We start from the raw sequence: 17,534 nt of genomic DNA on the forward strand, positions 1-17,534 counted from the left end.
CGACAAGTCGGTTTTAAGATAAACAATGGCTCTTATGTAAGAGCTCCGCTATAGGGCGACCAGTTATGTGGGTGGAAAAAAACAATCTGAGGTACATCGGCGCGCAAGGGATTTTGTGTACACTATACGTCACGATAGGGATAGTGTTACAGACACGCCTATGCCGACATCCCCTTACGGTGCCCGAAAGACAAGATCCAATACTCTGTGGTTACCACTGGATGTCAGACCATATGCACATCATGTGATTCTGAGCAGATTAGCAAACATCAGAAAACAAGCTATTGTATACCTTTAGGTTATAGGGACCTTGAATAGCTGTGCTCTTCCAAAACTATAACTGGGTTGTGCTTTTCCTGGATTGCTTTACTGTTCTACTGAAAAAGCTTGGCTAGGTTCTCTCTTTCCACGAGAAGCTTAAGGCCCCTCTAGTAAGTATACAAGTTAAGTTACTCCCACTGAACTGTGTTAAAAGTAACATTGGGGTTTTAACTGTATACATTCATAATAGAAAAAAAAGTTACATATGTTTCAACATCTACTTTAACACTGTTAGTCTAAGTGATTATGAAAGTGAATAACACTGCATATTATGATCAATAGGGTCTACTGCCCTTGAAATCCTTGTGAATCCATGCCAGACCCCATGATGGCGAAAGAGCATCTGATGTGTGGAAGCTCTTGGTCCAGTCAAGGTAGTATCTCAGAGCATGCCCGATAGTCAGTGCAATACCCTATGAGCGTCATCCTTGGGAAAGAGGAGACAACCTTAGGTAAGAATGCAGGGTGTGTTCTAAGCACCACCTTGTCCTTATGAAAAGTATCATACGGCTCTGAAGCCACCAACACTTGGATCTCACTGATCCAGTGTTTTGAGTTAAGGCCCACCGGGAGGGCCATCATAACGGTGACTAGCCCGATGTCCGTGGACAATATAGGTTCAAATGGTTAATGCGCCAGGGTGCCCAAGACCATGTTGAAATAACACACCGGATGTGGTTTCTTGATGGGCTGATAAAGCCTGCTGAGGCCCCGCCAATTGTCTTAACCAACGGATTAGAAGATGAAACCACCTCCTCCTCCGAGGTTTTGTAGGCTTGAATAGCCACCAGAAAGGTGCGTGCGGCATGTGTATACCTGCACCCAGCCTGATGAGCCTGTCCGCCTCCAGGTTGGATTCACTTGGGAGGTGTAGTGCTGCCAGGTGCATGTTTACCAGAGCCCACTCCCAAATGTTGATTGCTAGAGTGCAGAGTGGAGAAGACCTGGTACCACCCTGCTTGTTGATGTAGTACATGCTGGTGGCGCGGTCCATCTGAATGAGGATGGCCTTGCAGTTGATCGGGAGGAAGGCTTGGAGAGCAAGCCAGATGGCCATTAACTCTAGCCAGTTGATGTGGCCCGCTTGCTCTTGAAGGGACCATACCTCTGGAAACTAGCTACCCGAGGTAGCTCCCCGGCCCTTTAGGTATTCATCTTTTTAAAATGTGCCTTCTGTGAATGCTAGAAAACTGACATTTTTAGTGCTCCGACAAAAAAACCTTCACAGTTGTAGTCAGAGGTTGTTTCAACCTACATACAAACAGGACATACAAAACTGATGCGATGCTCAGCTGTCACAACACTGCATGAATAATTGCATTTCACATCAGTAAGCCATTCTGTGATATTGAGCTGCACACCCGATCCATTGTCTTCATGAAAGCAGCAATGTTACACATTTATAGAGTAACTTTAAATACAAGTTAGCAAAATAGGCAATATATATTTAATGGTTTAGGAATACAGAACCCACACACAGAACCCACTCATAAGCACGGTTTATGTATATTAATGAAGATACCATGATGGTTAAGTGGAGATTTACTTTGCAGAAACAAATACAAACATGTTTTACTTCTTAAATGGCCCCTGTAAAATAAAAATAAAACCCGAAATTTGAGCTTTACACAATGCCATTATCCACTGCCCTTCCCCTTGTGAGATTTGCTTTACCTTATTGATGTGGTGCGAGGACGATGCTCCCTGGAATCCATTACCCAGCCAACATGGCATTCCATAGGAGGATTTGAACTGTGTCTAGTCTTCCTCTTCCGGGGAGTCTAAAATTCAAAATGAAACCTCAATTCCATAGCTTTAGTTTTCCTTATTGCTACATTAAGAGTCCTTAACAGCAGGCACATATTAGGCAAAGTTTGAATGCAGTACCCTCTGGGAACACTACAAACAACTATGACAGCAGGTATAGGCAACCCAACCTTTGGTATAATCTTTAAGCACAGTTTTGGTAGCGTGTTGAGCAGCCAGGCTTATCTCAAGAGGGGAAATGTGAGCTGTAGTGGAGGTACACAAAGATGACCTGCATTACTTACCGTAAAAGCATTTCTGTTGGTTGTATCTGCTTAGATTCATATGCTGTGCATGGTCGACATCCAGTGGTAACCGCAGAGTATTGCATCTCGTCTTTCAAGAATCTAAAGGGGACGTTGACATGGGCGTGCCTGTGACACTATCCCTACGTGATGTGTAGTGTACCCAAGATCCCTCACGCGTCTAGGTCCCTCCGATTGTATTTTCTCTGCCAAGAGGAAGCCTTTGGACTATTCTGAGCGAGTACAGAAGAGACAGTAGTAAGATGTCTATGTTCCTTCCATCATAGCGGGGCTGAATGTGAATGGGTGCATGTGAATCTAAGCAGATACAACCATCAGAAATGCTTTTACGATAAGTAATGCAAGTCTTCTGATGTTTGTTAATCTGCTTAGAATCATATGCTGTGCATAGACTAGACTAGCGAGCAGAACCAGGAGTTGGAGGTGGGTTGTGAGAAGGAACAGTAGTGAAAAGATGTCTTAGTACTGCCGGTCCCACCTGAGAATCAGATCTAGAACGTGTGTCTAGGCAATAGTGGTTTGTAAGGTTGCCGCTTTGCAAATTGACTCAAGGGGAACATTTGCAATGAATGCTATGGATGCCCCAGTGCCTCAAGTGGAATGTGCTCTAGGCTTGAAGGGCAGTTCTCTTAGCAAGATTGCAGCAGAGTGTAATGCAATTGACAATCCATCTAGAAATAGTGGATTTGGAGACTGCGTCTCCTTTTCCTGCGGCCACTGAAACGAAAAACTGATTAGTTTTCCTTAGTAGACATTTACCCTCCTAATGGAGGCAATGGCTATTAAAAAATTCACCTTCAAGACTGCTGCTTTTTTAAGACTTGCTTTTTGTATGGGCTCAAAAGGAGCTCCAATAAGCCTAGTTAACACCACATTTAGGTCCCATCTGGGAGCTGGGTTAGAAATGGGAGGGTGAATTCTTTTTACTCCTTCCATGAAAGCCTTAATCACTGGTATCTTCCACCATGACACCTTCTGTTGTGATGTTGTGCATGCTGAAAGTGCAGCTAGGTGCACCTTTATTGAGTTGAAGTGAGTTAGGTATAAAACAATGAGCGACAGAGCAGTCGATTGAGTTGATGCTCTTGGAGTGAAACCAGATGACAAACCGTTTCCATTTACTAAAAGAGCAATATCTAGTGTGTGGTTTTCTTGCTTCCCTGAGAATGTCCATACGTCTGAGGGAGTTGCAGGTGTCCAAATTCTATGACCTCAGGAGCCAGGCCTCCAGGTTCAATGTCTGCGGGCATGGGTGAAGCGTCTCCTCTGTCTTGCGACATGTTGTACGGGCAAGGCAGTTTGACTGGAGAAGATAGGGACATCTCCATCAGATGAGCGACCCAGGGTTGGCGGGCCCACATGGGGGCCAACAATATCATCTTGACTGTTTCCTGGTGCATCTTGTGCACAATCATGTTGAGAAGGGGAGTTGCAGGGGGGCGGAAGTGCAGACAAATTTCCCTGACCATGTTATCCAGCGTCCGTTCCCGTTGGAGCGGTTCTGGGGCTACCTAGAGGCGTAATCTTGGCATTGAGAGTTTTCCAGAGTTGCGAACAAATCGATGTCTGGAAAGCCCCATTGTGCGAAAACGTTGGCGACAAGGTCTCTGTGTAATCGCCATTCGTACTCCCTGGGCCACGGAAAGTCTCTGCTAAGTACATCTGCCAGAAGATTGAGTTCCCATGGAACATGTGATAACAGGAACATGTTGGGTTTGAGAGCCCATTTCCAAACGTCCTGAGACAGTTTGGACAGCTCTGGAGAATGAGTGCCCCCTTGATTGTTCAGATAGTACATGGCCGTGGTGCTGTCTGAGGATTAGGATCCTCTTTCCCTGCAGTTGTGTTTCGAAAGCTTTTAGTGCTTTGAACACTGCCAGCAGTTCCAGCAGGTTTATGTAGTTGGACGCCATGTCTGACAACCAAACTCTGCTAGCGGTTTGCTGAAGCAGGTGGGCTCCCCACCCTGTAAGGGAGGCGTCTAAATTAGTGTGGCTTCCACTGCGGGGGTGGTGAATGATTTCCCTTTCAAGAGGTTTTCCCTCTACCACCACAGCAGCGAGAGAACTAGGGCCGGCAAGACCACTACTAAATTCTCCCACTGTCAGTTGGCCTGACACCACTGGCTGCTTAGCCACTTTTGCATTGGGTGCAGGCGCGCGTGAGGATCATTCCTAGCAGACGCATAGCCTTGCGAACTGTTACCTCTCAACTGGCTACATAGTGAGGGTTTTGAAATAACATGTTTTGAACCCTCTCGTTGGAGGGGAAGATGAGGCCGCCCTTTGTTCTAATTAGAGCCCCTAGGGATTGTTTGACTTGACTGGGGTCTAAGCTGGATTTTTTTCTCGATTGAGCATCCCAGATTGAATAAAAGATCTATCGTCTTTTGGGTATTTGACACACGTCTCCTAAGAGTCCCCCGTTATGAGCCAGTCGTCGAGGTAAGGATATACTGGAATGGATTGCCTGCGCAGGTGTGCTGCCACTACTGCTAGTACCTTTGTAAATACCCTTGGTGCAGACGTTATGCCGGAGGGTAGTAACTTGAACTGATGGTGTTTGTTCTGTATCATAAATCTGAGGTATTTTCTGTGCGCTGGCAACATAGAAATATGAAAGTATGCATCTTTCATGTCCAGAGTTGCCATGTAATCCCCTGTGTGAGCAGGGGGGGAATTACTTCCTGCATGGTGGACCATGCAGAACTTTTGTGGTTTTACAAATTTGTTAGCTGGGTGCAGATCTAAAACAGGGCGCATGTTTAGACCCTTTTTGGGTATAAGGAAGTACACTGAATAAATACCTTCCGTTACATGTGATAGAGGCACAATTTCTTTGGCTCCTTTTTGTTCCAGTATCTCGACTTCTTGAAGAAATATGCAAAGATGTTCTAGTTGTCGTGGAGGTCTGTATTTTGGGGACTGGTTGAACTCTACACAGTACCCGTGGGCTATGGTTTTTAGCACCCACTGCTCTGTGGTTATTCCCTCCCATGCCTGAAGGAACCATGTAAGCCGGCCCCGACCGGGGAGGCATTGGAGGGGACCCAAATCCTCGGTCATTTGAGGCTGGAGAACCTCTGGGGGTAAGGTTCCTGCCCCTTCCTTTACCATGGCGCTGCCCCCTTTGGGGGGGTACGGGGTGTGTAAGTGTTGGTTCGCTGTGGCAAGCTCCAGTTGTCTCCTGAAGAGTATTGTTGATGAATGAAGCATTGGCCATGAAAAACCATTCCTCCACAGGTTTGTTTATAAGCAACGCTTGCTTCTCAGGTTTAAATCCTGAGTTCCAAAGCCATGCGTGTCTTGGAGTATGCCCCGAGCCAGGGCTCGACTGGCCGTCTCGGCAGAATCCAAAGTGTTCTTTAAAAGGCTCTGGTTAACTTGCCTACCCTCAGAGACTGGTTCGTAGAGGTTCTGGAGCCTCTTGTAGGCCTTGTATTAAAGCCCATTGCGCATCGGTGTAACTGGCCAATAAAGTGGTGTTATTGGGAATACGCGTAGAGTATGCTGCTGCTGTGGTAACTCTTCCCAAGGGCATACATTCTTTTCCCTTCTGTGTCAGGGGGTGCCTCGCCGGTTGACAAAGGGACCCCTGCTCTTTCTTGTGGTAGTGACTACCAAAGAATCTGGGGTGGAATGACCAATATGTAGAGTATCTGAGGGAGAAGGGCAAAAGTTTTTCACCTCTTGTGAGAGCAGGTGTTGCTAACGAGGGAGCCAGGCGTTTTTAATTGAATTGACGAGAGTGATAGCCTGGCGGCTTCTCTGAGTAGATCTTCAACAAAGTCTGCTTCAGGGGCTGCCTCTTCAGTGGCAATTTTAAAGTGCTCAGCTGCCTTACATAACATTACGTTAAACGTCAACTGATCATCAATTGGAGAGGGGTTTCTTATAGAGGGGGTTTGAGGGGAGTCCAAAGCCAGAATATCTGGATCTGGTGAATGCGATGGTTCAGGGTCACCCATATCTGGGTCCTCCCCCCAGCCCTCAATGGGCGCATGTTCAATGGGCTCATGTACCTCTTCGTTAGAGAAAGTATTTTCCTCTACAGTAACTGGTGGAATGTCTTCCTCAGTAAGGTCATAATTATACATATCCTCTTCTAAAGAGGGGTCAAAAAGCCTTGGGAATTTAGCTCTAGGGTTAAAAGGGCTTTCATCCCGTGGCCTTCTTGGTGTAGGTTGTTCTGAACGTGAAACAACCTGTCCAGCCTTTCCATGCAGTCCTTAAACTTTTCTCTAGTCCAGACTGACCTAGAATGGTCTAGAGGTGGAACAGTGTCTCTAGCACTGTCTTCCGTCGAAAAAGTGTAGAGATTTTGCCAACGTCGAACAAAGTCCTTCTCCTTCAGAGAATTCTTCTGGCAGGACCGATGAAGGTGGGGTATCCCTGTGTCTCTCGACTTATGAACATTCTCTTTAGATCTCGGCCTATCTTTGGGTCTTTCGAAGAGTCCCTAAACTGCAGTCTGAGAATCGGCAGACACGATTCTTGCCAGGCTGTCTTCGATGTCCTCAGACGGGAGGTGCGTAGTTACAGCCGGCAATTGCAAGGGAATCTTTCGGCGGAGCCGGGCCTTGCCTTCATCGGCCACCTTTTCCGGTAGCGCTGTGATTTTCGGCGGTGGTAAGGCCTTGTCTTGTTATCGCAGTCCTCGGCGGAGCCGAAAATCATCGGCGTACGCTTCCTTGTGATGCGTGTCGACGGAACTATGTATTTTTGGGGTAGCGCCCTTGGTCTTCAATTGCCCAGTCGCTAGGCGCATATGCGGGTGTGGGGAGGGCTGCCGATCCCAGCGATAGTCGGGTATCGCCGGATTTACTGGTGTACCCAGAAGTGTCAAAGTCGTGCGCACGTGTCAGTCTTTGTCACCGGGTGTGACTTCCCCATAGCAGAGTTTACGCGTGCTTATCGGGGCCGGGGACAGACGATGCGGAACGAAAGGTCAACAACCTCCGGTTCGGAAGTCTGATAGTCACTCTCGCGGTCATCACATTCAGTGGTAGCGGGAGAAACCTCAGCCTTGGAAATACTGTAGGCCACCCATCGTTTTACCCTATGCTGCTTTAAGGTCTTGGGGCGGAGGAGCTGACAAGCCGCGCACCCTTCCTCTTTGTGATCAAGGGGCAAGCACCAGTTACACCGTCTGTGCTTATCCTTCCATGGGAATTTGCTCTTACAAATGGGGCACAATCTAAATGGAGTCCTCTCCATAGCTGAGGGTACACAGAGTGACCAAGACCAAACGGGAAAAACGAAGGAAAGGGAAAGGCATTTTCAGTTTGAAAAGAAATGTCCATCCCAACCCCACTCTCCCTACTGTATAGGCTGGCAGAAGGCCTGGCCACGTGGTTGCAACACCGGCAGAATCACTGCCCAAAGTTCTCACAGGTCTTTGGCGGAGACTAGAACAGCCGTCGAGATAAGGGACGGAAGGGGTGATCTTAACTATTTTATAGAATTATTCGACCAAAGGTCTGTTGGACAATAGCAATGTTCTTTACGAACTCCGCATAAGGGCAACCAGTTATCTGGGCAGAAAAAACAATCTGAGGGACCTCGAGGTGTGAGGAATCTTGGGTAAAGTACACGTCACATAGGGATAGTGTTACAGGCACGCCCATGTCGACATCCCCTTTCGATTCTCGAAAGACAAGATGCAATACTCTGCGGTTACCACTGGATGTCGGACTATGCACAGCATGTGATTCTACGCAAATTAACAATCAGAATCAGTGTTACAAGTATTCAAAAACTTACACTCAAGGTTTCTTGCATAAACAAATATTAATTTATTGATCAGTTATAAAGCCTTCTTTAGAAGGGAGCAATATACTAGTAACCTACAAATACACTTCAATAATGTATAGTCACGAGTTTGATTCAGACAAGACCCCTTTTGGATGGCTCACAAACAACCTACACCAACAGGTGACTTCAATGACAAGGGTGCTGGGACATTAATACCTTACCGTTGGCATTCAGAGCACTCTTAAAAAAGTTGGTAAACAGCAAATGTTATTAGAAAATAAGAAATTACAAATATTCATAAGCAGGGCAATACTTTCCGATAGCAATTAGAAGAGGCATTCAATTCAATAGGCTAAGCTAAAGCCAATAGGCAAAGTCTTTGTATAGGATGCAGCACTTAAGGTTTAGTAAATGGGAAAGTCTTTGGGATAGTCTTTGCAAAAGTCCATTTCTCCAGCGTTGGTATCTTTCATGGATTCACATGCTGTGAATATTCCCAGTCTGGCTCGGAAACCTCAGTCACTTTAACCTAGATTTTTCCTATGGAACACTGACAGTTTAGTGTCCTATCAACATCCTTTTTGGGTGCTTTAGGTCCCACCAATAGGACATGTGGTGTAAATAGCCCTGCTTCCCTTCAGATTTTAACCTCCAAAGTAAAGGAAACCCAAACCACGTTTGCTTGCAGGGGCGGCCAACAAGTGCATGTGAATCCATGAAAGATACCAACGCTGGAGAACTGAAGTACAGGTAAGAAACTACTCCCCTTCTCCAGCATTGGATCCTTCATGGATTCACATTCTGTGAATAGATTACATAGCAGTACCACCCATACATGGGGGAGTGTAACAGGCAAACCAATAAACACTTAATCACATCCATGAGACTACAAACCCATCAAGTGAAAAGGTTCACAAACACCCTGAAGCTGCAGGGCTTACCTTCTTGGAACAGGCGTTGCAGGACTGCACGCCCCACCTGCACATCATCCACATGCTTCTGCCCCAGACAGTAATGCCGGGTGAAGGTATACGGCACCGCCCAGGAGGCCGCCTGGCAAATATCCACCAGCGGAATCCCCAACCATAACGCCACTGACGAAGCTGTGGATCTCATCGAGTGAGCCTTAGGAACCCTCAAAGGCTTCTCAGCTTTCGAGTGGCACAACGGAATTGTAGAGGAAACCCAAAGTTAAAATCCTTGCTTGGAGATACCCTGTCCCTTGTTGGACGGACCATAGGCACAAACAGGTGCTTTGACTTCCTGAATTCCTGAGTGCGATTAAAATAAAACTTTAAAGCCCTCTTAACGTCCAGAGAATGCAGGGCCCTTTCCGCTGGCGTGGATGTCGTAGCAAAAAACAAGGGTTAAACAATAGAGTTTGTGAAATGCCATTGGCACTTTGGGGATAAAGTGTGGGTTAGTGGCCAGAATAACCTTGTCCTTCAGAAATCTCAAGTATGGAGGGTTGACGACCAGTGCCTGCAACTCCAGATATCCGCCTGGCCAAAGTAATTGCCACCAGAAAAGCCACCTTCTACGATAGAAACTCGTCCACATCTATTCAAAAGGCGGTTTAATCAAAACCGAAAGTAAACATTAAGGCTTCACAGCGGCGCAAACTTCTTCATAGGAGGAAAAGTTTGAAACCCCCCTTTCAAAAAAGAAATTCACCAACCAATCACTGAACAGAGGAGCAGCATCTCGCCTCATAGTGAACCTAGATATCGCTGCCAAATGCACCTTAATGGATGACAATGCAAGCCCCCCCCCCCTCCGCCAAATGCAACAGGTACGGGAGAACATGTGCGGGAGAAACGTTCAAAGGGTCAAGCCCAGGGTAGGCCTTACACCATTCGCAAAATCTTTCCATTTACGGCCATATGAGATATTTGTGGAAGGTCCCCTCGCTGCCTCCAAAATCCATTGACAGTCCTGGGAAATACCTAAATGGCTGAACTCGGAGTGGTCAGGAGCCAGGCCGAGAGAGCCTGGATCGTGATGCCACACCTTGTCCTCATCCTGAGACAGGAGATCCGGAGCCGCTCCCAACCGAATCGGCTCTTCCATCGAAATATGAAGGAGATCGGAGAACCACGTCTGTCTGGGCCAGAACGGGGCCACCAGAATCACACGGCATTGGTATCTTCGAATCCACTGGAGGGTCCGCCGAATGAGCGGAAACTGGGGGGGGAATGCATATGCAAACCGGCCCGTCCACAGGAACGAAAACATCCCCTAGAGACTCTGGATGAGCTCCTCTACAGGCGAACTCCCGACACTGCTCGTTTTCTACTGTTGCAAAAAGATCCAACGGATGATTCCCCCCCCCCCCCCCCCCATCGCCGAAGATCATCAAAACCTGCTGCGCCTTCAGCTTCCACTCATGCAGCTGGCCGGCATTCCTGCTGAGTGCGTCTGCCTGAACATTCAACACCTCTGGCAGATGATGGCCACAATGCTGATCTTTTGAGCCAGAGCAGCCCGATGCCAAATGTCCTGCGCCTCCTTTGACAGGACCCTTGAATGTGTGCCCCCGTTTCCTTAGATTAAACATTGTGGTGGTATTGTCCATCAACAACCTCACCACTGATCCGCGTATGCGCGGCAGAAATGACTTAAGGGCCCAGTGCACCTCTCTCAACTTGAGCACATTGATGTGGAACAGATCGCCCCTCCCCCTGGCTGCCCCCCACGAGACCACAGGCCCTGCACCTGTGAATCGGCGAGTTGAGCCATCCATCCTGTCTGAGAGGCGTCTGCCACAATCGTAAACTGGAACTCCAGCTCCGACATGCCCCACACCAGATTGGCCATGCATGTCCACCAGTGAAGAGCGTCCGCCAGACTTCTGTTGACCACCAACTTATCAGACCATAACCCACGACTCTGCGCCCATCGACCCGCTAGGAACTCTTGCATCGGCCTCATGAAGAGCCAACAATTCGGTACAAGCGGGATACGCAAAGTCATGGCCCCCAACAGCAACATGTAACTTTGGATTGACACCACTGTGCCTGCCTTCCACTCGCCTGCTCTCTGCTGCAACTTGACACGCTCTCTGGAGGGCTTCAGATTGTGCAGGGTGAGAAACTCCGCCCCCAGAAACACCAATTCCTTAAACTGCATCAAAAATGATTTTTTGAAGTTTATGGTGAATCCCAGTCGTTGCAAAAGCTGCATGGTTGCCACGACACGGTCTTGCACCCTCCCCGGTGACAAACCCTCAACCAGTCATCCAGGTGGGGGTATACATGATGACCTTCCCGTTGGAGGAACGGGGCCACTCGTGCCAAACAATTTGTGAACATCCTGGGAGACGACTTCAAGCCAAACGGGAGGACCCGAAACTGGTAGTATTCCTCGCCGACTACAAACTGCAGAAACTTTGTGCCATTGCCGTATAGGAATGTGAAAATATGCGTCCTGTAGATCCAACGACGCCAGAAATTTGTCCGGCTGCACTGACCGGATGACCTTCTGAAGAGTGAGCATCCTGAACTTTAGGCGTTGCAGAGTCTTGTGCAAGGTCCAGAATGGGTCTCCACTTGCTGTTGGGCTTCTTCACAACGAAGAAGCGGGAATAAACCCCTTGGCACCGCTCTGCCACAGGTTCTATGGCCCCTTTCTCCAGCATGAGACCCACCTCCTGCTGCAGGATTTGAAGATGTGGCTGTAAGACCTACACCAGTGGAATAGAAACCGGGGGCAACCTGAACACCGAGTGGCCTAGACGCATCGTGTCCAACACCCAGCGATCCATGTGCATAGCCACCCTGTCCCCAGGAGATTGTCCATAAGTCAGTCATTGTTGCAGTTTAGCTTGCCTCCCCTTAGACGCCGAGGACTGCAAACCCCTTTTTTCGCTGAGCCTGGATGTTGACTTTTCTGCGCCGACTGGGCAGACCGTTGATACCCTTGAGAGGTGTAACTGGAGTGACTAACCACAGTCCCTGGTGGAAGCAAACCAGGCATTACCTGAAGCAGCACCTCGGAACGGTCAAAAGGAGCGAAAAGAGCACCCACTCTGTAAGGAACCTAAGGAATTAGCAGTTTCTGTGCCCTCCATCCTTTTCAGGGCTTCACCGATCTTTTCACCGAACAAGTGCTCCCCTTCACAGGGCATGTTGATGAATTTATATTGTACCTCCGTCCGAAAGTCAGTGCATTTAACCATGGCTGTCGAAGCACCACCCCATTGTTAATTTGTTTAAGTCCCGACTCTGCTAGGTCCACAGCAATATTTATGCTGTGGTTGGAGGCCTCTTCACCCTCACCATGGCGTCCTTTCGGTGCTGCTCCGGCAGATGTTCTAGAATTGGGGCCAGCTGATAACACATTTCTCAATCATATCGGGCCATGATGGCCAAGGAATTTGCCTCCTTGACCTTCGTCGCCCAACCTTCAAAACCTTCTTCCCAAAGGCGTCCTGTCTGGAGGCGTAATGCACTTGCGTTGACTTCTGGCCTTCCTGCTGGCCGCAGCCGACACCACAGACTCGGGCGTGGGCTGGGACACCAAGCATTTTGGGGGAGACTCCGGAGTCTTTAACTTCTTTTCAAGACAACCTTTGGCAGCCGGCTCTGAAAATGTATGGGGCATCATGCACAGGCCCTCCTGCCACACATGGTCAAGAATAGGCACGGAGAAGACAGCCTTCCTCCACTTTCCCATATGATAGAATAGGAAGCAGTCTTCCTGCTCCTCTTCTGATGCCAATCCAAACTCCGCACACGCCTTAGACATCATGGCGTGGAATGACCCAATATCTGGCGGATAGGGTTGCGCCGAACTCAGAGGTTGCTCCACGTCCGTGTCCCTCATCGGTGAAGACGAAACAGTAGACAGTCTAGCGGAACACTCTGGCAGCTCTCCTTTGGGATGCAATTGCGCCGTCTACTTCTCGGGTCTACCACCAGACCCCTGGGAATGGTCCGACCAACCATGCTTGGAAGAAGAGTTACTTGCACCCTTCAACAGCTGCTTGCTCGATGAAGACTTACTGCTCTTACCCACCTCCGACACTGGCAAAGCAGGATGATGTTTCTTCGACGGAGGTTCGGCTGACGCCGTATGGCGATGTGCCGCGGACTTCACAGCCTGCTCCGAAGACCGATTATGGGCCAACCCCCACCTCCGAAGCCGGGTAAGTGCCCTCATTGAACCAACATATAAGCCGCCGATTACGGTCCTTCAGAGTCTTCCATGAGAACCCCCAACATATCTCGCAGGTCTCCGCTGAGTGATGGGGTAAAGGCAGTAGACGCAATCTATATGGCCGTCGCCATCGTACACCTTCAAGTCACAAGTAATACAAGGCTGAAAAAGAGACTTCTGAGCCCCTGATGCCATCATAGCTCCTGCTACCAAAAAAGCACATGCAGAAACAGGAACACGAGGTGATCCCAACAGTTGAGACGGTTGAAATCTGAAGGGATGCTGCGGGGCCGGGCTATTTATACAACACATCCTATTGGTGGTGCCTAAAGCACCCAAAAAGGACGTTGATAGGACACCAAAGTGTCCAAGTTTTCCATGGGACAACGCTAGGTTAAAGTGCCTGCGGTTTCCCAACCTAATGGGGAATATTCACAGCATGTGAAATCATGAACGATCCAATGCTGGAGAATCAAATGTAGGGCCAGAAGCTGATAGCACTTCTATAGTAAGAGGTAAGTTCTTAGACTTATTTTACAGTACCTTTGGTAAAGAAGGGAATAGTTTCTTACCTGTAACTCCATTTCTCCAGCATTGGTATCTTTCATGGATTCACATGCTTAGAATATTCCCCGTCAGGCTGGGAATCCCCGGTACATTATATAGACCCTTTCCCGTAGGAAAACTTTTTCGACGCTATGCGTCCTATCCACCTCGTTTTGTATCATGCGTGCCCGCCCCGTCAGGACGCCATGATATAAATACAGGACCCGCCCCCGCGCTCCCTCAGATTTCGGCCCCCAAAGTAGTGGGGGAACCAGTTTGCATGCTAGGGGAGGCAGGCGGGCGCATGTGAATCCATGAAAGATACCAATGCTGGAGAAATGGAGTTACAGGTAAGAAACTATTCCCTTCTCCAGCATTGGATCTTTCATGGATTCACATGCTTAGAATAGATTACATAGCAGTACCATCCCGAAAAGAGGAGGCGTGCATGCAAACTCACATACTTTCCTCACAATGCCCGTTCCCTATGGTCGTGTACCCATCAGCAATAGTTAACAGAGAACGAACAATATTCAATCATAATTGCAACAAGATCTAACCCCTCAACCGGGGGGCGTACCTTATTGGAATAGGTGTCGAAGCACCGCCTGTCCCATCCGAGTATCTTCGGCATGTTGTTGTGGCAGGCAGTAATGGCGGGTAAAAGTGTGTGTAGCCGCCCAGATAGCCGCCATGCAGATGTCCCCCAGAGGGACTCCAGACCACAGCGCCGTCGACTATGCCGCCGCTCTAGTTGATTGAGCTCTTGGGCGTCGCAGAAGAGGCTTCCCAGCCTTGGAATGGCAGTACAAAATGGTAGACGATACCCATCTTGACAGTCCTTGCTTTGAAATAGCTTTGCCTTTAGCACCCAAACCATAGGCCACGAACAATTGTCTCGTTTTCCTGAAAGGTTGCGTGCGATGCAGATAAAACGAGAGCCCTTTTCACGTCTAATGTGTGCAACGTGTGCTCCGCTCCCGAGCATGGCTCTGGAAAAAACATAGGTAAGACAATAGAGGAATGTTTATGGAACACTGAAGGAGCTTTCGGTATGAACTGTGGGTTAGTGGCAAGGACCACCTTGTTCTTGAAAAATCTTAAGTTTGGTGGGTCTACCATTAGAGCTTGGATTTCCGAGATACGTCGGGCTGAAGTGATGGCCACCAGGAAGGCCAATTTCCACGACAAAAACTTTAGAGACGATGATGACATTGGTTCAAAAGGAGGTTTCATAAGAGACGCTAGCACCAGATTGAGGCTCCACACCGGAGGAAATCACTTCTCGGGAGAGAAACTCCTAAACAGACCCTTAAGGAAGTGCTTAATCAGGCGGTCGCTGAATAATGGCGCGGAATGTCGTTGACGTGTAAACCTGGAGATGGCGGCCAGGTGTACTTTTATCGACGACACCGATAAGCCCTTTTGAGCTAAGAACAGCAAGTATGGAAGGAGCTGTTCTGGCATGATCGACTGCGGAACCAAACCTGGGTGATCCCCACACCACTGACAGAAACTCCTCCATTTGTACGGGTATGAAGTGTTTGTGGAAGGTGCTCTTGCCGCTTGCAGAATACGACTCCCCTCCGGAATCGTTAGCTGACCAAATTCGGCGAAGTCAGGAGCCAGGCCGTCAACTTGAGGCTGTCCGGGTCGTGATGCCAAACAATACCCTCCTGTCGAGACAGAAGGTTGGGGATCTTCCTGAACCTCATTGGCTCCGCCGCCGCCATGTGCAGCAGGTCTGAAAACCACACCTGTCTGGCCCAATACGGGGCCACCAGAATCACCCGACATGGGAACTCGAGGATCCATTGCAACGTCCTCCGGATAAGAGGAAATGGAGGGAATGCGTACAGAAATGTGTTCGTCCATGGGAAGGAGAACGCATCCCCCAGTGAGCCCTGCTGAGGCCATCTGCTTGCATACTGCGGGCATTTCCTGTTGTCCTTCGTCGCGAACAGATCGATGGAAGGATGTCCCCACTTCTTGAATACATGTTGTAGTTGCTGGTCGTTCAGCACCCATTCGTGAACTTCGTTCATTTCCCTGCTGAGGGCATCGGCCTCCACATTTCTCACGCCTGGCAGGTGGAACGCCAAGATTAGCATGTTGTGTTGCAGGGCCCAATGCCAGATTTTCTGTGCCTCCATCGACAGGGACCTGGAACGTGTTCCTCCTTGTTTCCGTAGGTAAAACATTGTAGTCGTGTTGTCCGTCATGACACGCACCACGGAGTCTCTCAATTGAGGAAGAAAAGATTTTAGAGCCCACCGCACTGCTCTCAGTTCTAGCAGGTTGATATGCAGGGAGGACTCTTGTAACGACCACCGGCCTTGTACCTGTAACGTATCCAGATGAGCTCCCCATCCGCTCAGCGATGCATCCGTCACCACCGTCTTCTGGAACTCCGGTTCCACCAGAGGCATTCCTTTCGTTAAATGAGTAGAAGCTCTCCACCAACAGAGTGCTTGTACCAGTTGTTCGTCGATGACCAGTCTGTCGGACCAGCGACCTTGGCTCTGCGCCCAACGGTCCGCTAGAAATTCCTGGCAAGGCCTCAAACGGACGGCAGTTGTTTATCAACGGAATGCAGGATGACATGGTCCCTAGCAGGGACATGTATTTGCGCACCGACACCCTGGTACCGCATCTCCATTCCGACGCCTTGCTTTGTAGCTTCTGTATCCTTTCGCTGGATGGTCTTACAAGGCTTGTGTGCGTATGAAACTCCGCTCCTAGAAAGACCAAGGTCCTCGAAGGCTCTACGGAGGACTTGCTGAGTTCCTGTAAGAGGGACATCGTGGCCCCCAGACTGTTTCGTGTTTGTTCCATGGACGAACCTCTGACCAGCCAGTCGTCTAGATAGGGATAGACATGGTGACCGTCCTTCCTTAAATGGGCCGCTATAGGGGCCAAACACTTGGTGAACGTCCTGGGGGAGGACTTGAGACCGAACGGGAGGACCTTGAACTGAAAATGCTTTCGCCCGACGACGAACCTTAAATATCTCCTGTGTCGTGGACGTATTGGGATATGAAAATATGCGTCCTGAAGGTCTAGCGACGACAGATAATCCATGGGTTGCACTGACCTGATAACCTCCTGGAGCTTTAGCATTTTGAATTTTGAGCTCTTTAGCCATTTGTTGAGTACCCTCAGGTCGAGAATGGGCCTCCATTTTCCATTTGGCTTCTTGACAACGAAGAACCGGGAATAAACCCCTTGTCCTTCCTGTGCCACAGGAACCTGTTCTACCGCTCCTTTTTGCAGCATAAGCGCCACCTCTTGTCTTAGAACTCGAAGGTGGGGCTGGGCCGAAAACACTGGCGGAAGACTTGGAGGCTTGTTTTTGAATTGCAGCGCAAGACCCATGCGAATCGTGTCCAGAACCCATCGATCTGTGGTGATGCATTTCCATTGGTCGATATGAGAGACTCGACCCCCCAGGACGTTCCGAAGGCCGTCATAGGTTGCTGGTTTGCTTGTCCTTCGTCGACGAGGGACCCGAGTCGCGTCTTCTGGAGGCTTGATAATCTCTGCCTCTACGTGCCGACTGGGATGCACGTCTGTAACCTTGTGAGGAGTATGAGGGCCTGTTAAATCCACGGTCCCTAGAGGCTCCAAAGCGGGAGTTTCCGGAAGCACCCCTGAAGGGGCGAAAAGAGCGAAAACTTCTACCTGT

The 17,534-nt window shown here is 49.0% G+C and overlaps 1 protein-coding gene across 4 annotated transcripts in view; it reads right to left on the reverse strand.

The window, feature by feature from the left end:
* LARP1 (La ribonucleoprotein 1, translational regulator) overlaps nucleotides 1–17,534 on the reverse strand; it is a 1,174,773-nt gene that overhangs the window by 332,702 nt on the left and 824,537 nt on the right. For all 4 annotated transcript variants that reach the window (XM_069653974.1, XM_069653972.1, XM_069653971.1 and 1 more), the window contains one exon: nucleotides 1,996–2,102. In XM_069653974.1, coding sequence (XP_069510075.1) covers nucleotides 1,996–2,102 — 107 coding nt within the window. The remainder of the gene's footprint in view (nucleotides 1–1,995; nucleotides 2,103–17,534) is intronic.

Source organism: Ambystoma mexicanum, chromosome 3q (genome assembly GCF_040938575.1).
Source record: "Ambystoma mexicanum isolate Mex_15411 chromosome 3q, UKY_AmexF1_1, whole genome shotgun sequence".
Taxonomy (NCBI): Eukaryota; Metazoa; Chordata; class Amphibia; order Caudata; family Ambystomatidae; genus Ambystoma; species Ambystoma mexicanum.